Below are 14644 nucleotides of genomic sequence, written 5' to 3' on the forward strand. Positions count from 1 at the left end.
AGAAATCCACCTGCCTCTGCCTCCCAAGTGCTGGGATTAAAGGCGTGCGCCACCACTGCCCGGCCTTCTTCCTCCTTTTTTAATTTGAGACAGTGTATCACTATGCAGCCCTTACTGGTCTGGAAATGCTATTTTTCCAGACTAGACTAAAACTAACAGACACTTGTGCTTCTGCCTCTCCATTGGGTGCTAGGATTAAAGGCATTCCATACACTTCTTTTTTAATGCATAGTCATTTTTTATTGGATATTTTATTTATTTACATTTCAAATGTTATCCTCTTTTCTGATTTCTCCCCCAGAAACCACCTATCCCATCCCCCCTCCTCCTGCTTCTATGAGGGTGTGCCCTACCCATCCACCTACTCCCACCTCTCTGCCCATACATTCCCCTACACTGGGGCATCAAGCCTTCACAGGACCAAGGGCCTCTTCTCCCATTGATGCCCAACTAGGCCATCCTCTGCTACATATACAGCTGGAGCCATGTGTCCTTTCATGTGTACTCCTTGGTTGGTGGTTTAGACTCTGGGAGCTCTGGTTGCTTGATATTGTTGTTCTTCCTATGGTGTTGCAAACCTCTTCAGCTCCTTTAGTCCTTTCTCTAATTCCTCCATTGGGGATCCCTGTGCTCAGTTCAATGATTGGCTGTGAGCATCTGCCTCTGTATTTGTCAGGCTGGTAGAACCTCTCAGGAGATGGCTATATCAGGGTCCTGTCAACAAGCACTTTTGGCATCCACAATAAAGTCTGTATTTGGTGACTGTATATGGGATGGATTCCCAAGTGGGGAAGTCTCTTGATGGCCTTTCCTTCAGTCTCTGCTCTTCTTTCCATTTTTATTTTTGGACTTTAATGTTTTAATACTTTATTCTTATAACATTTATGTTCTAGATGTGTTGCATTTCCTAAAGATCATAGTATAAGGAGTAGTAAAAGTGATATTAGACATTCATAGGTTGTGGTGTGCAGTTTTAGATTCCTCATTTGTATGAAGCCTTAACTGTTACAAATGTGGTGCACAGACCATCCCCATTCCACATAGACTACTTCAGTCTGTAGCATGGACAGCCACAGCAGTAAGGGGAATAGAATGATTGCAGGCTGCGGAATGCTTTCCTGGAGTAATGACCTACGTTGAAACTATAGGAAATGAGAATTTCACAGCTTTCCAGTGCAGTAATTGCTCCTGAGTTTTAAGCCTTTAAATGGTTTTATTGTATGTTTTGTGCATTTTACATAATTAAAAATGTCACCTATGTAGTCATATTCTGCAGTTATCTTTAATGTATAAATTCATGGGCAAACATAAGGTTTAAAAGTGTTTTTAGAGATCTGATAGCTGCTTATTTCAGGTTGTTTTAGATAATAGAAAACCAATAAAGAATTATTTTGAAAATAATCTTTTTAAAGTAGAGCCTTCATTTTATGAGGTAAATATCTTTTCAAAGATCTTCTTTTCTTGGCATATTTTATTTAAAACATTATAGAGATATGAGATGGGAAAATGAAATCTCTAATCTCCTCATCCTTCAACATGTCTAGTTAATCTATGGGAGCTTCACACTTCTCCTGACTTGCTAAAGCTTTCTCCAATGCAGTTTTATGCAGACAGACTTTTTTTTTTTTATCACTTTCCATATCTGAACACTTCCTCTTTGAGGCATAACTTCTTTTGAAAAGGAAGAAAACTCAGATTTGATGCTTAATTTTTGGAGAGAGAAAGGCAACTCCTGGTGCCCAGCAGTTTGCCGTGAAGGTTGTTTTCCTTTGGATTTTAGATTTGTTTCTTATCATGCCTGTCTAGTGATCCTGAACCTGGGATAAGCTTGCCCAGTACAATTTACCAGTTTTAGTGACAATGGGAAAGACAGAAAGAAGCCCTTGACTATGTGTGACAGAAGTGAAGAGGCGATAGAATCTGTTGAAGGGGAGCAGAATAAAATGTTCTTAATCCATTCTCAGACCCAGAGACGTGCTCTGGATTTTATTCTTGACCTATCATTGACATCTCTGAATTAGGTTATTACAATTTTATTTAATTCTCAGAAATGGTTTTAAAATAAAAGCCTGAAAATTCAAAAGAGAAATGTTATATTCTTTCTGAGAATTATGTTTTACTTCCTGTGTATATTATACCAGTCTTTGAGCATTTAGAAGTTCACCTAGACCTTTTTCATGTATTTTTTTCACATTCATGTTGGGGATTAGAGGAGTGACTGTCCACAGTTGTTGGGAATATCATGCAGTAATGATCATGCCATAAACATTCAGGAAAAATAAAGAGCTCTAAGTAAAAAGCAATGACTGAGACAGTGTTGTTGGTAGACATGACTGGGAGTTAACAGCATCGCAAGTGATGTATCCTGTGATGGGTCAGGGTCCAGTGCCCTCCCTCCACCATACTTAGCTGTTCTTAATCTAGGACAGTTAGGCTTCTGTTTCAGTAGGTTTCATGTGCATACACTTATACAACTGTGGATCATTGTTTTAATAAATCTATTGAATATCTATAATTCTATTTTTGGGGGGTTTTCACACCAACAACTTGTAGCATTTACATTATATTTCAAATTGTAACTAATCTATAGGTGATTGAAAGCATTTGAGATCCTGTATGTTTTGTGCATATACTATGCCATTTTACATAAAGGATTTGAACATCGATGGATTGCTATTTGTGAGTCTGCTGGGACCAAGCACCCATGGATATCATGGGCTGTAGTGTGTGTAAGGGTAAAGTTTTACATTTCTTGTTGTGGTAGTTATCCTTTAGTCACTTTTGAAAGTTATATAACCCTACATTCCTGTACATTCAGTCTTAATTCCTATTATATTAACTGTGTTTTAAGAATATGATTAAATAAATTGTAAAAATTTTACAATGATTGGAATAGTTTTCATTTATGTTAGCACTTGGAAATATTTATTTTTATAATGAACTACTTAATTTAAATATTGTCATGGAAACATTGTATTTAAGGGATAGTTTTATGTGTTTATTTTTACTTTTGGTCTTTTAGTTCCAGCATATTGTCCTCTTTGGTTTTGTTTTATTGCTTTTTTCTTTAATTTTGCTTACCAGAGCCAAAGCCTTAGTAGAAGAACAACGCCTTTTGTTCCTAGGGTTCAGGTAAAGGCTTTGTCTGCCTGATAGAGACTAAAGTTGTGTTTTATCCCTTATTTGTATGTTTGGAAAATGCGTAGTAGGAACACTTTTTTTGGTATGTTGCTCCAAACCATACTATTGACTTTCAAATCATTTTATAAGGCAGCTTGTAAAATTCTGCATGGAGATTAGAATATTGAATACAAATTTAAAGAGACAATTATTGTTAGTTATTTTGTAAATGAAGTACTCAAATGTATAGGTTTCAAAGTGGCATTCCAATTTAGTTTTCATGTAGATTTTCACTTAACTCTGTAACATTTACTGAAATAGCCAATTTTAAACCCTAGTTACTTTCTTTTATTTACACAAATGTTGCTGTCTCTTTAAATCATTCATTATACCACATCACATCTACATTCTCTTGCATTTTCCAAGTAATGACTCCTTGAGATTGGCAAATATATTTGTACCTTATTTAAAATATGATTTTTCCATTCATTATGTAAGAATCCCACTTTTGGAGTTTGAAAGAACAAAAATCATAATCCAAATAATATATATATATTTTGTTTGTATTCTATCATTGCTTTTGCTTTTTTTACATACTACTTGGGTACAAGTTGTTTGCCTCTTTTCATTAGGATATTGTTTATATGGTCCAGTATGCTAATATAGTTATCTTAAAAGTAGTAGTATGCCTTCCCTGCTTTGGTGCATGTTTTTAAGTAAATTGTTGGCTTTGAATAATACTGTAAATAACTAAAATATTAATTCTACTTAATAACATAATATAAAATATTGATGTTTAGTGCTAAAGTTTTTGTTGTGAACAATCTAAATTGGATACAGAGTAAGGATACAAAGAAAGAATAGTCATATGAAACAATTAAAATTATACAAATATTTTTTATTTATTAATTGAACTAAGGCTTATCACTGATAGAATTATGGTTTATATTTGTTATATTTTGGGGAATAAATGGATTTGCCTTAAATATTTATTTTTAGAACACAGGTTTAAGAATGCGATAAATAACATAGATCATAAGATATTCTTGGGCTGGATATCTATTAAAAACTTCAATGTACTCCTTAATAAAATTCAAAATAGGTCTGTTATTAAATGCCAATTTCAAGACAACTTCTTAAAAATTCCAATTTTGATCAGATGTAATGATTGGTTTTTATTTAATAGTATTAGTACTAATATGTTTGGACGGTTAATTTAGGCAATGACATACTGATACAGCAGAGTGAAAACAATGATGCTAATGTCTGTTTATAGAAGAGATAGTAGTGTTACATCAGAGCACTGGCTTTGCAGGGAAATCTGAAAAATAAAACATTAAACCTGTTGCCATTATTGACGTGGAGAATTTCTAAATTAATCTGAGTTTGATCACAGGTTTTAGAAGCTATGACACTTGTTTACATTTCCTTCATCCCATGAAAATCAAACATTTGAATTTCCTTATTTTTCTCTCGTAAAGCTGTCAAAAGAATAGTTTATTCTCTGTGTTTTCTAATCCTTATGTATATCTGTAGTCTAATATTGCTAAGCAAGCAAATTTAAAATTTTTCCTTTCAAGCTTTTGAGTTATCCCCATCCCCTATCCAGTTTCTGGTCCTTTGATTTCTTCTTAGAGACAGAGTTTTGCTCTACGTCCCAATTAGCCTCAAACTCATTATTAACCCAGATTAGCCTAGGTCTGTAGCTCGCTCACATTTCTCCTCCTTTGCTCTTCCCAGTGCTGGTGTTTCAAGTATGAATCACTGTGTTTAGCCACGAGACCTCTTTTTCTTTGGGGTGGGGCGTGGCTCTTCATCCTTTGGATTAAAGCTCTGATTCTTAAATTTCTAAAATCTCAGTTTAATTCATAGGTTAAAAAGCTAACCTAAAAAGTTATAAGTTTATAATAAGCCAAATAATAACAGACTGTTGGATATTTGTTAAACACAGCTTTAGAAAATCTTTTTGAGATCTATTTTTGAACTTCTTAGTTAGTAGAAAATTCTAGTTATACAATAGGATAAAACCATTTTAAAATTTGAACCAATGAAACATGAAAACATTACTATTATAGTTTAGATATCTCTTATTCTTATTCCTGTAAGAAGCTTCATTTCTTTTAGCCCCAACAAGGCAAGAACAGAGATAATTGTATATACCCTTTTAATCTGACTCAACAGTTAGTCAGCCTCTGTTGTTCTGGAGTACATACAGACGAACCCAGTAAAACCATCACGCATGGAATTGGAACTGAACTGCCATATTTTATGGATAAATAAATTTGTGAATCTGAAGCTACAAACTTTTGGTTCCACTTCAGTTCTTAGCTTGTAAAATTGTAATGATACTAAATCCTAAGTAATCATGTATCTTTTATAGATACTGGTAGAGAGGGTACTCATTGAGTTAGGGTGGAAGCCTGAAGTTGCTGGAGATGATAACTATTAAAAGAATTTAGAAGCAGGAGGACATAAAATGCTAATCCCTAATTATGATAGAGTAACATTGCACATATTTTTTATTTAAAATTATAAAGTAAAAGTTTATTATTTTAAGGATGTTATGTGTTTCTTCACTGAAGAAGGAACTATGCCTCTAAAAAAATTTTAAAGGTGAATTTATTATAGTTTTAAATACAAACTAAGGGAATCTATTAAAGCTACTAGTAAGCCTTCTTATATCTTCTGAAATCTGTCTTACTATGGAGACAAACATTTCCTTGAAAATTCCCTCTGAATACCATTTACTTGTTACTTTTAACACACTGCATTTAGAACATGTATTTTCAAGGCAAAGGTAAACAAAAAAACTATAAGAATTTCTAAATGAAAATAGATGTAGAGGAATCATGTACAAATTTTGCAATACAATAGTGTAATCATTATATATTCATTAATACCTTACCACATCAGGATAATAAAAACTCAAGTGATTTATCAATGAAGCAGAGATATCAGAATCAATTCATTTATTCATTGAAGTTATTATAGTATATCCTTTTATTTTAACAAATCACAGTTTACTGGTGAAAATGTTATCTCTCTTAATATTAATATTAGAGGATGGTATAAAGATTGGAAATGCAAACATGTATTGATAGTAAATTTTGAGCCGATAAATTAATGTTTTTGCTTTTCAGATAAAACTATGGTTTGACAAGGTTGGTCACCAGTTGATAGTTACAATTTTGGGAGCAAAGGATCTCCCTTCCAGGGAAGATGGGAGGCCAAGAAATCCTTATGTTAAAATTTACTTCCTTCCAGACAGAAGGTAGGAATTTAAACTAATACATATGTGGTCTTAAAAATAAGTGGGAAAGCAAAGACTGTTTTGATTTGTATCATTCACTGTTTTATGTCAACAATTATATACTTGTGAAATTTATAAATATAATCATTCCAATGTATCATAAATGACAGTAAGTATTTGAGATTATTTTAAAACTTTGCATTTACTATAAATGATTTTATTTAGCTATTTAGTTTAAGCACCTGCACATTGTATTTCTTAAGTAATATATTTTATATGCCAAAATTATTAAAAATTATTTTTTAAATAAAAAATTTATTGTAGATTGTTTAATAAACAAAGCTGGAACAGAACCTAAATTGTTTTCATATTCTTCTTCTCTTTCTACCTCTTGACTGTATACTGGTTTTTGCTGTTTGTTTTTGTTATAACTACATTACATAAAGTTAACAGGTATGTTTTGTTTTATCACCTATATTGTCCAACTACCACTGGACCCAAAATCACCTCCTTCAAGGACTGTATCTTGATTTTTGTGATGATTAATTTTGTTCAACATAGATTTTAAAGGTATTTAGGATTGGAGAAATATTCCACAAGAAGTAATCTAATCATTATCAATTTCAGGCATATCAGGGTAAAAGGACTCCAGCAAGCCTGGTGAAAATGAAGGAGGCGCGATACTTCCCATTTCTCTGTCTCTGCTTTCCCGGCTAGGGTTGGAGGTTGCTCTGCACATCTTCAGTTTGCTTACACACCTTTGTTCCATAATTATTTTAAGCAGAAAATTCCACAAATTTGAGTTGAAATAAGTTCAGGATCACACACACACACAAAAAAGACCACTGCTCCAATTTTAGTGTTTTGAAAAGGCAGATTTAACTCTTGATGAAAACAGCTCTGAAAAGGAAACATTCTGAGACAGGAAGTAAACTTGGGTTTTAATCTAATACTTGTAGTGACCATATCTTTCCTCACTGGCTGGGTGGGATCTCAGGGTATTATTTAATTGACTAATCTGAAAAGAACTGGCTCATTAGAAAGGGACCTGAAAGGGGACCATTGCACCAAACAGAAAAGAATCATTGCTCCAGGCCATGAATTCCTTGGAATGAAGCTGGACCTGTGAGTGAACAGTTTAAGAAGTGTAGGGGTTAGAACATTTACATAACAGTTTTACAAGGTAGGAAGGCTAAAAAAAAGATTTGAGTTCCCTGCCCTAAAGTCAAGATTTAAAATGTTTGAGAATCATCTGAGCAATCTAGCAGAGACAAAGGAAGCAGCTCATTAGCAATTGTAATTTTCTTGCTACATTTTAAACTACAATTTGTAAAGCAAATGCTCCCGAATGCATTAAGGTTTCACAATACTTAGAGTTATCACAAGTTTCTTACTATATAATTTTGCTATGAAGTTAACTTGAAAAAATTCCGACAATGTAGACTGTCTTTTTTGTTGAGAGACACATTTTAAAATATAAGAAAGAAAAAATTATCCATAACTGGAGTGGCCAGATAGAACCTAAATTTTGGCTGAATGTTAGCTATTACAGCCAAATTATCATAGAATCCTGGCAGTAACATTCGCAGTAACATTATTTGAGTCCTTAGTACAGAGAGGTTTATTGCTGTACAAACCCTGGGGGTGAACTGACATAAACCACATCAAATTTGGCTTTTTTACTATGCCTTTGTTTTTGAGTTACTTGGGTGTCACCAATTGATATGGTAAAAATATATTTATTTATTTATTTATTTATTTATTTATTTATTTATTATATTTTTATTTTTATTTTTAAATTATACTATTTTTTCATGTGTATGTGTGTATATGTATGTATGCATATATGTATATGCATGCATGTATGTATGGTTTGTGTCCTTGACATACACTCACATGAAAGTCAAAATAATTTTTGAGAGTCAGTTCTCTGCCTCCTCTATGTAGGTCTGGGGCACTGATTTTGGTTGTCAGTCATGGCGGGAAGCATGCGCTATAACCCACCCAGCCATGACATCTTCCCACATTTTATTTTTAAGAGACTGAAAGTTTACTGATTTTTTTTCTTGATTAGGTTTTCTTATTTAATTTTATATTACTTTGCCTTGTTTTTCTTCTTTTTTGAGGAAAATAAAGGGTTAAACTGAAGGCATTTCTCCTTACCTTGTTCTCTATATTCCAGGTACAGTGTTTAACTTTATTTTTAACCTCAAAGAATGTGAGATATTAGAGCCTTTTACTTAGGTCACTTTTCAGCTGACCTAAAGAACAGTTAAATATTTGAGAACAGTTAAATATTTTTCAAGCTTACATTGTTGGCTGGACTGTGTTATCATTTAATCTTTAATAGAGAATTTTTTTTTGTAATACTGAGAAAATCACATTATCATCTTAGTTTTTCTCTTTTCTTTTGACCCAGTTTTTTACACATGCCTAAGATAATAAACATTAACTATTAATTTATTTTTTTCTGACAATTTTTTAGGAAATTATTATTGAATAGATAAAATAACAGTTGATATTTAATTAATAAGACTTCTTGGGCATCTACATAAGACTGTTAAATTGATTGTTGTTTTATATCAAACAACTTCTATAATACTTATTTTTATTGTTATAATATTTTATAAATTTAAAAATTTTTTCAATTCTATTTAATTAAAATATGTTTTTAAATGTTAACAAATTCAGATAAATTGAAATCATGTAACTTTTCTCATCATAATACAATAAAAGTTTAAAAAAAAAAGAAAAAAAAAGACTTCTTGGAGCTTCAGGGAGGTATAGAAGATATAGCTGCTCCAATCATGGTAGTCAAAACACATTTTTTTTTTTTTTTTGGGTTTTCAAGACAGGGTTTCTCTGTATATCCCTGGCTATCCTAGTACTCATTCTGTAGACCAGGCTGGCCTCGAATTCAGAAATCCTCTATTCTCTGCTTCCCAAGTGCTGGGATTAAAGGCATGCGCCACCACTGCCCGGCTCAAAATACGTTTTCTATATCATGTTCTGTAAAGGTAATATTTTGAAGTATGGTTATGACCACCAAATATATTTCTTTCCTTTTTAAGTTTTGAATACAGTTCTCAAGTTTTTTGCTTGTTGTTTTAAGTTAAACAGAAAGCCAAAGTGCTAATGTGAAAATTAAGCTCATTTAGATTTCATTGAACAAATGTTTACTGCATTGCCTGCAGAGATTACGGATCTATCTTATTTTTAGCAATCTATTAAAATATACCTGCATAAATTAATATTTGGATGTTTTGGGGGGGGTTGAGACTTTTTTATTAGATATTTTCTTTATTTACATGCCATATGATATCTCCTTTCCCAGTTTCCCCTCCAAAAAAAAGAAAAAAAAACCTGTTCTCTCCTCCCTCCCCCTGCTCACCAACCCACCCTCTCCAGCTTCCTGGCCCTGGCATTTCCCTACACTGGGGCATAGATCCTTCACAGGACCAAGGGCCTCTCCTGCTCTTGATGACCAACTAGGCCATCCTCTGCTATACATATGCTGCTGGAGCCATTAGTCCTACCATGTGTACTTTTTGGTTGGTGGTTTAGTCCCTGGGAACTCTGAGGGTACTAATTAGTTTATATTGTTGTTTGTCCTAAGGGTTTTAGTTTTTCTGGACAAGGTTTCTCTGTGTAGCCCTGGTTGTCCTGGAACTCACTCTGTAGACTAGGCTGGTCTTGAACTCAGAAATCTGCCTGTTTCTGCCTCCCAAGTGCTGGGATTAAAGGCATGCGCCACCACTGCCCGACATAAATTAATATTTGTGTTTAAATACAATTAGTAAATGTCATAATTGCAATTTGATGGTTTCAGTTACATTTTTTTAAGAAAGGAAAAACCCATTTCTTTTTACTTGTTGAAAATAAGACTTTTATCATAGTTCTTCTGGGCAGATGGTGGTGGAGCTGTCAAAGCACTTGTGGTTGTGAGGGACTTCAGAAAGCCTCTGCTCATTGTAGGGACTCCGTCTTAATGCTGGAGCTTAGCCTTTCATGTCTTCAATTAAGTTAATGACTTGTTTTCCCAGTGTTCTTCAGATTTCAGTTCTAATTAGAGTCAATTCTCCACTTCTCATCTTTAATCTTCTATTTTAAAATGTATATTAATGTTAAACTATATGTTAAAATACATTTTAACATACCTAATGACAGTATTATAAGGCACATATGTAATTTTTAAATATGATGTACATATAAATGATATGTATGCTGTTAAAAGTATTTCCTAAGCAGGCATAGTCCATCAGAGTAAGGATGAAAGCTTCCTAGCTGTCAGTCCCATCTGTCAGATAGTTATCCTCTATTTCCATCAAGCATTATTTTGGCTACTTTACAAAGAGGCAGTATTCTGTGTCTTTAAAAACCGGATTTGGTGTTTTCTTTTCTTTTCTTTTTTTTCTTTTTCTTTTTTGTCAAAAAAGCAAATAGTATTTATGTGAGATAAAATTCTCAAAATATATATATTACAGTTGCTTGTTAGCTTCTTTCATAAAGTAAACATTGCAATTTATGTATTTTCTTTTTACAATTAACTTTCTGCAGCTTTAGTAAAGAGGTTTATTTGAGCTAATACTCTGATTAAGTCACAGCGCGATATATCATAATTTAGCTGGGAATTTAAACCTTACTTGACTTTTTCCCTGAGAAATTTTAAATTGATAAAATATAGAATAAAAACCTTGCATGTAAGTTTGCATATTTTCTTTTTATTAACATAGTGATAAAAACAAGAGAAGAACAAAAACAGTCAAGAAAACTTTGGAACCCAAATGGAACCAGACTTTCATTTATTCTCCTGTTCACCGACGAGAATTCCGGGAACGAATGCTGGAAATTACCCTTTGGGATCAAGCTAGAGTTCGAGAAGAAGAGAGCGAATTCTTAGGAGAGGTACATGGAAGTGGTTGAAGTTGAAGCTTCCCAACCTTTCTGTTGTTTAAATTTGTTATCAGTAGAGTCACAATTTTAAAAGTCTGAGTTTAGCAGAACAAATTCACTGCTTAAAGGTGAAACTGAGTGACAGTAAGGAAAACAATGTTTATAAAGATTCTTAGCAAAGCTGGGTGTGTAAGTAGTAATCCATGCCCATGATCTCAGCTCGTAGGGAAGCTGATCCTTTGATTCAAGAATCCAAGAACAGTGAGGATAACATGGTGAGGCTCAGTCTCCAAGCCAAAAACTAATTCCAAAACAAACAAAGCCCCATGATGATAAAGAACCAGGAGAAGAAATTTTAGGGTGTGATGATGAAGGCTCATGTGCACCTGATACATACACTGCTGCCTGTATAGTGTCTTCAGCTTTTGTCCTTTTCTATGGGTTTACCTCAGGAATGTGTACCTCATTGTGGATTCCATATTGCTGCGATGAGGAGAATGTAGTAGGAATATGTAATTGCTGTGCTGCTCTGAAGTGGTCAAAAGAAGTATTCACAAGATTAGAATTTTACATAGTCAGAGAGACTGAGATTTCTGCAGAGAGAATAACAAGGCCTCAGAGTTGATGAGTTCAGGACAGCTTCCTCAAATTGGCAGGGAAGGAATGAAGCGTCAAGGTAAAAAGGACTGCAGAGCATGTTCCCTACTTGATTTAATCCCATGAAGAATGGGAACCAGTTTAAGCAAAGTTTGTCTAAACTGTGAGTTGAGAAAAATGTTTCCACTTGTAATTTGGAAAACAAGCTGAGAAGGGATGAGAACAAAGACACTTTCTAGCTGTTTGCATATGATACTGAGAAAAAAGTTATTCGCTTCAATAGTGTTTTTTAGTCTACCTAGTTTTCCTGATTAAATGAAAGGAGAATAGCATGGATAAAATAAAAAGAAAGAAATATGAATTGAATAATGCCAGTTACAGAGTTACAAGCCTATCAATCATTTGGATAGAAGGACAGTGCAGTTCTTGGGAACAATAACTCTTGCCAGTGGCCTATCTGCATTTCTGGTACTATAACTGTCTAGCCCTGTATCCTGCATCAGTTTCTCTCTTTAGCCAAGTGTAAATAATGATAATATGTAGCTCAGTCCTTTACTTGAAGGATTATATAAGTATAGTATGTGTTAACATGGCATCATAGTGCCTCAAATATTGAAAATGTACAAGGAACATTTAGACCTACTAAAATAATAGCATTTCCTATTTACTTGTAGCTAAATAGCACAGTAACTTACCATTTTATTTTCACATAGTAGATCTTCACAAGATTTCTTCTCCCAGCCCTTTATCATCATGGGGCTTTGTTTGTTTTGGAATTAGTTTTTGACTTTGAGACTGAGCCTCACCATGTTATCCTCACTGTGCTTGAATTCTTGAATCAAGTGATCAGCTTGCATTACAATCCCAAGGAAAACAGAAAATCTTTTCTATAAACTGACTTCTCTTATAAGTATAAGAGAAATTACATTCTCTTATAATTAAAAAATCCTATTATCCCATCCGTAGGATGATAGAGTACAGGTAGTACACATAAAGCACAAGTTCGTGCCTTTATTAGCTAATGTATATGGAGCTAATGATGTGACTGACGCTCTGGTTTTGAACTGTCAGTGGCATGGTTCAATGCACATAAAGTTTTAAGGAAGAAAATTTACTTCATTTTATCTCTGTTACCAACAAGCTTATTTGATCTTAAATCATTTTTACCTATTTTTATCTTTAGAGTCCTTTTCTATATGACAAAGATAATCATTTTTTATTCATAATAGAAATAGGTGATGTGGCATGGTGGGTTGTTAATAATTAATTTTTCTTCTCATTTTGGTTGGTTGTTAATAATTAATTTTTCTTCTCATTTATCAATTATAAAATTACTATTATGCTAGGAACTGTAAATTAAAATGCTGTTTTGAGTTTGAAAATAAAAGATAAAATCAATTATCACAGTCAGCTTAAAAATAAATTTGTTATTCATTTTATATAAAATATTGCAAATTTAATATTGTCTTAGTTCGATGGTCAAGGTCTATATAATAAATGTAGCTATTGAAAGTATAAAATCACTAGCCAGGGTTACATAGACAAACCCTGTCTCAAAAAACAATATAAACAAAACAAAACAAAAAGTCTAAAATCACTAAAATGTTAGAAAAATTGTTTCTCCTTTAGATGCTGTTAAAACATTGCTGGCAATTTGACCACATTAAATATATTGCTTTGTTGTAACAGAATTACTGTGATAATATAAAAGTTGTAAGGCTGTTGAAAAGATTTCGTTTTTATTGGTGTAACAGGCCTTTGTGTCTTTGGTTTGTAGATTTTAATTGAATTGGAAACAGCTCTGCTAGATGATGAACCACACTGGTACAAACTTCAGACCCATGATGTCTCCTCATTGCCACTCCCTCACCCTTCCCCATATCTGCCACGGAGACAGCTCCATGGAGAGAGCCCAACACGCAGGCTGCAAAGTAAGTTTTGCAAACTCTATCATACTTCATTGAATGTTTTCTTTTATAATTGTGATTGTACATCTGGCAGTGAAAACAGCATAATTGCTAATGAGCATGTGTTAGTGTTTTCATGGCCACTATTGTGTTTTTTAATAATTTAAAACAGTAGCATCAGATTATAAGTATTCATATGCACAATATCAAAATCATTCCAGTTGCATATTATATGATATAACATCAAATATATACAACTTTTTGGAGGTATTAGTATTTAAAGTCTTAACTGTAGGAATGAGATAGTTAATGTAGTAAAGTTTGGTCATGTAGCGGTAGATACCTAAAAGTATGGAGATACTCAAAGCATACTACCTCATCTTATATTTAGTGGCAGGGGAACTGGCTGGTAGTAGAGTGCTCTGCAACCATAAGGACCTGATTTGAAATTCCCAGCAACCACATGAGCAGCTGGCACACATTTACAGTCCCAGTTCTGTGAAAGCCAACACAAGCAGATCCCTGAGGTTCACTGAAGAGCCACCCCAGCCCTTCTAGAGAGCACAGATTCAGTGAGAAACTTTATCTCGGAAGAGCGTACATAGACAGTAGTATCCAGTTCTGACCTCCACACATGCGCACATTGCCTATGTACCCATCCATATATGTGTATATGTACATTCAACACTTGCATCCTCGTGTGCATGCACACACACATGCAGACGTGCTAACTCATCAGTTTCAAATACAAACCAGTATGAATGTTCTTGTTTTAATTACTAGCAACTGTATCAGCAACTGTAGCCACTCTACATTAACTTTGTACAATTTAATAGTGCTCCTGCGGATTGAAAAATGCTACCCCTGGCTTCTCCTC

The 14644-nt window shown here is 33.7% G+C and overlaps 1 protein-coding gene across 50 annotated transcripts in view; it reads left to right on the top strand.

Moving 5' to 3' along the window:
* Nucleotides 1-14644, top strand: part of Rims2 (regulating synaptic membrane exocytosis 2) — a 516004-nt gene that overhangs the window by 283548 nt on the left and 217812 nt on the right. For 26 of the 50 annotated variants that reach the window (XM_031358666.1, XM_031358693.1, XM_031358671.1 and 23 more), the window contains 4 exons: nt 3085-3132; nt 6261-6391; nt 11104-11275; nt 13638-13791. In XM_031358666.1, the coding sequence (XP_031214526.1) occupies nt 3085-3132; nt 6261-6391; nt 11104-11275; nt 13638-13791 (505 nt within the window). The remainder of the gene's footprint in view (nt 1-3084; nt 3133-6260; nt 6392-11103; nt 11276-13637; nt 13792-14644) is intronic. The other 24 variants (XM_031358670.1, XM_031358678.1, XM_031358717.1 and 21 more) reach the window with 1 other exon arrangement.

The sequence above is a fragment of the Mastomys coucha genome, unplaced genomic scaffold (genome assembly GCF_008632895.1).
Source record: "Mastomys coucha isolate ucsf_1 unplaced genomic scaffold, UCSF_Mcou_1 pScaffold7, whole genome shotgun sequence".
Taxonomy (NCBI): Eukaryota; Metazoa; Chordata; class Mammalia; order Rodentia; family Muridae; genus Mastomys; species Mastomys coucha.